The 6000-nt window shown below is 47.1% G+C and overlaps 1 protein-coding gene across 1 annotated transcript in view; it reads right to left on the reverse strand.

The window, feature by feature from the left end:
• USP53 (ubiquitin specific peptidase 53) overlaps positions 1-5741 on the reverse strand; it is an 84537-nt gene extending 78796 nt beyond the window's left edge. Inside the window, exon 1 of the mRNA XM_083174456.1 lies at positions 5650-5741. Coding sequence (XP_083030582.1) covers positions 5650-5673 — 24 coding nt within the window. The 5' untranslated portion in view covers positions 5674-5741. The remainder of the gene's footprint in view (positions 1-5649) is intronic.
• Positions 5742-6000: the final 259 nt, after the last annotated feature.

Here is a 6000-nt window from a genome sequence, read left to right on the forward strand (position 1 = left end):
AGCCAGAACTGCATTTTTGTGTAAAAAAATTAATTTTTCATTTTCACTACCCAGTTGTACCACAATTGGTGAAACCCCTGGGGGTTTGAAATGTACACTATACCCCTAGATGAATTCCCTGAGGGGTGTAGTTTGCAAAATGGGGTCACTTGTGGGGGGGTTCCTAACTTTTAGCATCTTATGGTGCCTAGAAACCTACATGGTGCCTAAAAAATAATCTCATAAAAAGGAGGCTCCAAAATCAAGTAGGTGCTCCTTCTATTATGAAGCCTGTGGTTTGGTCAACGTGCACACTAGGGCCACATATAGGATATTTATGAAAACAAAAGAATTGGGGGAATCAATTTTTAGTCACATTTCTCTAGTAAAATCTACTGTGTTCCTTAGAAAAATGTATTAAAATTGCAAATCTGCAAAAAAAATGAAATTTTGAAATTTCACCTACACTTTGTTTTAATTCCTGTGAAACACCTAAAGGGTTAACAAACTTCCAAAATGCTGTTTTGAATACTGTGAGGGGTGCAGTTTTTGAAATGGCATCATTTATGGGGGTGTCTCACATACAAGTCCCTCAAAGTCACATCAGAACTGAACTGGTCCCTAAAAAAATCAGTGTTTGAAATTTTTTTGAAAATTTGAGAATTTGCTATTCATATTTTAAGCCTCCTAGTGTCCAAAAAAATTAAAAGGAGGTTGAAATAATGATGGAAACATAAAGTAGACATATGGTCTATGTTAGTTATTAACTATTTTGAGTGGTATGATTATTTGTCTCACAAGCAGAAAATTTAACATTTTGAAAATTGCTAAATTTTCCATTTTTTTACGACATTTTGGTATTTTTCACAAAAAAACACAGACTGTATCGACCCAAATTTACCACTAACTTGAAGTACAATGTGTCACGAGAAAACAATCTCAAAATCACTGGGATAAGTAAAAGCAAAAAAAAGTTATCCCCACTTAAGTGATACCTGTCAGATTTGAAAAAAAGGGCTCTGTCAGGAAGGCAAAAACAGGCTGCGTCGGGAAGGGGTTAAGCCAAAATTGGTCAACAGAACGTACGCCACCGTCTACGGACGGGTATCGTTTCCCCAACGACATCTTGCGTATATCTGAGCGTACACCACATTGCACGGACGGGTCTCGCTTTTTTCCAATGGAAAACTCAGCGTGTCTCCGATCGTCAGAGTGAGTGTACGTCCGTGCACGGTGGCATACCCTTCACATATATGGACCTGCAAATCTTGCCTTTCAACTCTGATTAAGACAATTAATTAATTATTCTAATTGTTATTCAATAAGTGTTTTCTATTAACTCAATTGTCTACCTTAATAAACACCCTAATACAGTGGTTCCCAAACTTTTTTGAATCACGGCACCCTAGAGCATCAAAATGTTTTCAAGGCACCCTAGGCCAAATGTTTCTTATTGAGAAATTTAGAAAAAAAAACTATTAAATTAAGTACATTGTGTTTATATGTCAGTTATCTGGTGATTGACAGGATTTGCTTCTGTTTGTCCACATATATTATGATTAGCAGCCACAAGCACTGGTTTTGCCTGTTAAATTGACCATTAATAATATGAATTGATCCTGGTCCACCAACCCAAGGCACCCCTGCAAGTGTCCTGAAGCACCCCAGGGAGCCTAGGCACACAGTTTGGGAACCACTGCCCTAATAAAACAACATTTTAACCCTCATTACATGTATATTTATTATGTTCTAATGTGGAATTTTAATCACTATCTATGTGTCCCCACATTGGTTTTACTTTCAAATAAAGTTATGTTTGTGTTACAGTGAAAAAAGTTGACACATGTCGATTTTAGTAAATTGAGTGTCCTGCTGTTTAAAGTATATAAAAACACTTACTGAATGGGTGTAGATGGTTATAAACTAACTACCTTGCCATATATAAGCAGGTCTTACAATGAATTTTACCTACAATTAAACCAACCTTTAAGTGTTGAAAGATAAGCTTCCAATGTGTTTGAGGGCTGTGTGTGGCTGCAGGTAGTGAAATAATAGTTTTCACTTAATAGGCTTCAGCATTGCTTATTACATTCAGGTGTATGTGTTGGAGTAGTAATCAGCGTTAATTAGCAGACCCAGGTGTCCGCTCTCATACGGTATCTCTAGGGGTGTTCTGGAGGTATCTTTGGCGTCCGCCTGTTTTTGGCCCAAAATGCACGGTGCAATCGCCGATCGAGGCGGTTGTGGCACCTAGGGTTACCAACTCATCCCTTTAATCCGGGACACATATTAATTACACAGGTTCTGTGGCAGATTAAAACCAGGTGAAATGGAGTCTTGAGGTGTGGCAGTTTAAAACCAGGTGAAACCCAGCCACAGAACTTGTGTAATTAATATGTGTCCCGGATTAAAGGGATGAGTTGGTCACCCTAGTGGCACCATGCATTTTGTGTGCACACCCGTATGTATGCCCATGTTTACGCCCCGTTTCACTCATTATTCCGGCTGCTCCCCTCAAAACGCCCCCATGCTGCCCACAATGTCCGTACTCTTGCGAACAGGTTTTTTTGCACGGATAGACCCGTCCGTGAGCAGTGTGAGGTTGCCGCACCTGCGCATTGCGATAGCTACGCATCAAAAAAAAAACCTGATCCGCCCGGTTACGGTCCCACCGTAGCGAGCAGAATAAGGCCCACAGTCACAGAGTGACAGATCTGGGATATTATAGGAAATAAATTAGCAAAAATATCCCCCAAATTTTTTTTCATGTTGTCATTATGGTATATTTTGTGTAGAATGTTGAAGAAATTTTAATTTATTCCGTTTTGGAATAAGGCTATAACATAACAAAATGTGGAAAAAGTGTAGCACTGTGAATACTTTCTAGATGCACTGTGTTCCATGCTTGTTAGCTATTCACCTTCCCAATGTACTGTGGGGATAAAAGTTCTTAAGGTGACTGCCAGGTGGCTGTGCCAATGTAACTTACTGATGGAACCATTACTTTATGTACATTGTGCTACAGCACCAGCTGGGCAGCCTAAAGCCAAAGTCTCCTTCCCACGCCACAAGCATTAGATCCTACATGCCAGCTGTGTAACCTTCGTTACATGCAAATTGGCAGTATGAATGGCGAGTCCCTGAGCACCCACACATCTGTGTTTAGCAGCATTACAAGGAGTGCTACATGTGAATTAGCCTAGAGCACCTGGGACCTTTAATCAGGTCCTGGCTCCTGCCCCTTTTGCAGCTGCATCCCCCATAGGTTTCTATGGGTGACTTGATGCTGCCAGATGTATCAATATTAGGCAGCATTGCTTTATGTCTAGGGGCTACTGCCATTCCAAGTTGCCAGTGGGGCAGTGCGGTCGCCCGGGGGTCAGCACTATCCGCTCATGCATAGACCCCCGTGCTTCTTTCAGAGCCCCTGTCCCTGCGTCTGCAGAGACATACAATAGGACGTTAGGATTGCATTGTAATATTCCACCCAGTTTGCATTGTGTATACAGTTCTTCTTAAATGGGCCCCTAGTTCATGTGCACAGGGTAAGCCAGGTTATTGCACATGCCCAGAGGCGCTGGAACGTTTTTAGGTTGGGGGGGGCAAGATATAATCTCATTTTGGCGCCCCCTAAATTGCTATATGTTACCCCCGGGCACTATACACACTGGCAGCGGCATATATGCATGGGCATTATACACAGGGCAGCGGCATATATGCGTGGGCATTATACACAAGGCAGCGGCATTTACGCATGGGCATTATACACAGGGCAGCGGCATATACACGTGGGCATTATACACCGGGCAGCGGCATATACATGTGGCCAGAGACACCAGGACTGACATTAATCCAGGGGTTGTCATTTACTCGTAAAAAGTGGAAAAAGTGGCAGTGTCACCCCCAAACAGATTTATGTGATTATGTCTGATTATGATAATCAGACATAATTACATAAACCTGTTTGGGTGTGAATCCAGGGGTAAATGACAACCCCTGGATGTGTCAGTCACTGGGGAAGGGAGGGTGAGAGAAGCAGCATTGGCGGGCGCACATCTTCCCTGCCACCCGCCCGGCTATATTACTGATTAATCAGCTGCCCACCCGCCCGCCAGGCATGTTTCGCGACCCCCCCCCCCCCAATTTGTAGTAGGTGAGGCTCCTGCTCCGTGAAAAGTGGGCACGGCCCAACATTATACCACACACCGTAATGCCCATTGCACATTTTAGCAAACTTTGTAATACCAATTACACATAAAGCCACATGCCATAATGACAATTACACATAAGGCCACACATGATGCCAATTGCATACTATAGAACACACCGTAATGCCCGTCGCATACTAACACACCGCAATGCCCGTCGCATACTAACACACCGCAATGCCCATCGCACACTATTTAACAAATCGTAATGTCCATTACACATTTAACACATAAGTGCCACTTACCTACATGCTCGGTGCCAGGGGCTTCATGCTCGATGCCATGGGCTTCATGCTCGATGCCAAGGGGGACTGAAATTGCTCGTTGCCAAGGGGGACTGAAATTTGCTCGCAGGGCGGGAAGGTGTGAGTAAATGATAGTGCAGAGCAGGGAGGGTGGGAGTGATAGTGCACAGCAGGGTGGGTGAGTGAGGATAGAGTGCACAGCAGGGTGGGTGAGGATAGTGCACAGCATGAGGATAGTGCACAGCAGGGTGGGTGAGGATAGTGCACAGCAGGGTGAGTGAGGATAGTACACAGCAGGGTAGGTGGGTGAGGATAGTGCACAGGTGGGTGAGGATAGTGCACAGCAGGGTGGGTGGGTGAGTATAGTGCATGGGTGGGTGGGTGTTGGAGGATAGTGCACAGCAGGGTGGGTGGGCGAGGATAGTGCACAGCAGGGTGGGTGGGTGGGCGAGGATAGTGCAGAGATTAGTGCACCCCACCCCACCCACAATCGGCAAAGCAGCAGCGGTGCTTTCCGCGCACCCCCTCCCCCCTGTCGCCGGGGTTGTCCGCTCCCGGCTCCCTGCTGTGCACAGTGCTGCTATTCAAAAGTCACTCACATCTCCCGCTGGACCTCGCTAGCCAATAGGCGCTTGCGGTCCAGCAGGCAATCAACTGGTGGCTACTGGACCGCGAGCGCCTATTGGCTAGCGCGGTCCAGCGGGAGATGTGAGTAACTTTTAAATATACCACGTCTCCTGGGGGCAGCGGGCAGCGGGCAGCCGGCGGGGGAGCCGCACTGACTTGGGCGTGATGGCTACGCCTCTGGTATTATCATCCGCCCCCCCTCCTATATTACATACCAGGCGCCGTGGCGTGGATGGCTGCTGCTGCTGCCGTCGGGGAGATGTGTAGAAGACGCGCCCGCCAATCACAGTGTATGTGGAGGGGATGCGCCGGCAGTGATTGGCTGGCGCGTCTTCTGCACATCTCCCCGGCGGCAGCAGCAGCAGCCATCCCCGGCGCCTGGTATGAAATATAGGCGGCCGGGCGGATGATAATTCTTTAATACAGGCGGCTGTAATATGGCGCCTCAGTAATTTGGGGGGGGGGGGCAAGCTGCCCCCTCGCCCCCCCCGTTCCGGCGCCACTGCACATGCCCATCACCTCCTACATCTATCCTGGACCACGCCCCCTGCCACATCATGCCCGATGGCTGCTGTGAGCCTGTCACTCACATCTCCATAGTCCGGCAGTTTCATCCAGCTGATCCCTCCTCCCCCGCAGCAGTCCGCTGATGGATAGAGAGGAGACACAGAGTGAGAAGTATGGGACTGGAGATGGAGTCTGATGCTCCTCCCAGCTACACCCCCTTATAAGCACATGCCCTTGTGTGTACGGTGTGACGTGATAATGTCATGTGTTCAGTGGCACATCTTCACGGTCACCAGAGTGCCAACCCTCACGCCTGCCCAGCCGGTGGCCCACACTCTATTCCCCTGTGCCCCCCTATTGTGTACTCTACATAACGCTGCCTGGTCAGGTGGAGGGAAGAGGATGAGGGAGGGCTGCAGCTGTCAGTGCTTCTG

This window comes from Crinia signifera, chromosome 1 (genome assembly GCF_055691185.1).
Source record: "Crinia signifera chromosome 1, ASM5569118v1, whole genome shotgun sequence".
NCBI lineage: Eukaryota > Metazoa > Chordata > Amphibia > Anura > Myobatrachidae > Crinia > Crinia signifera.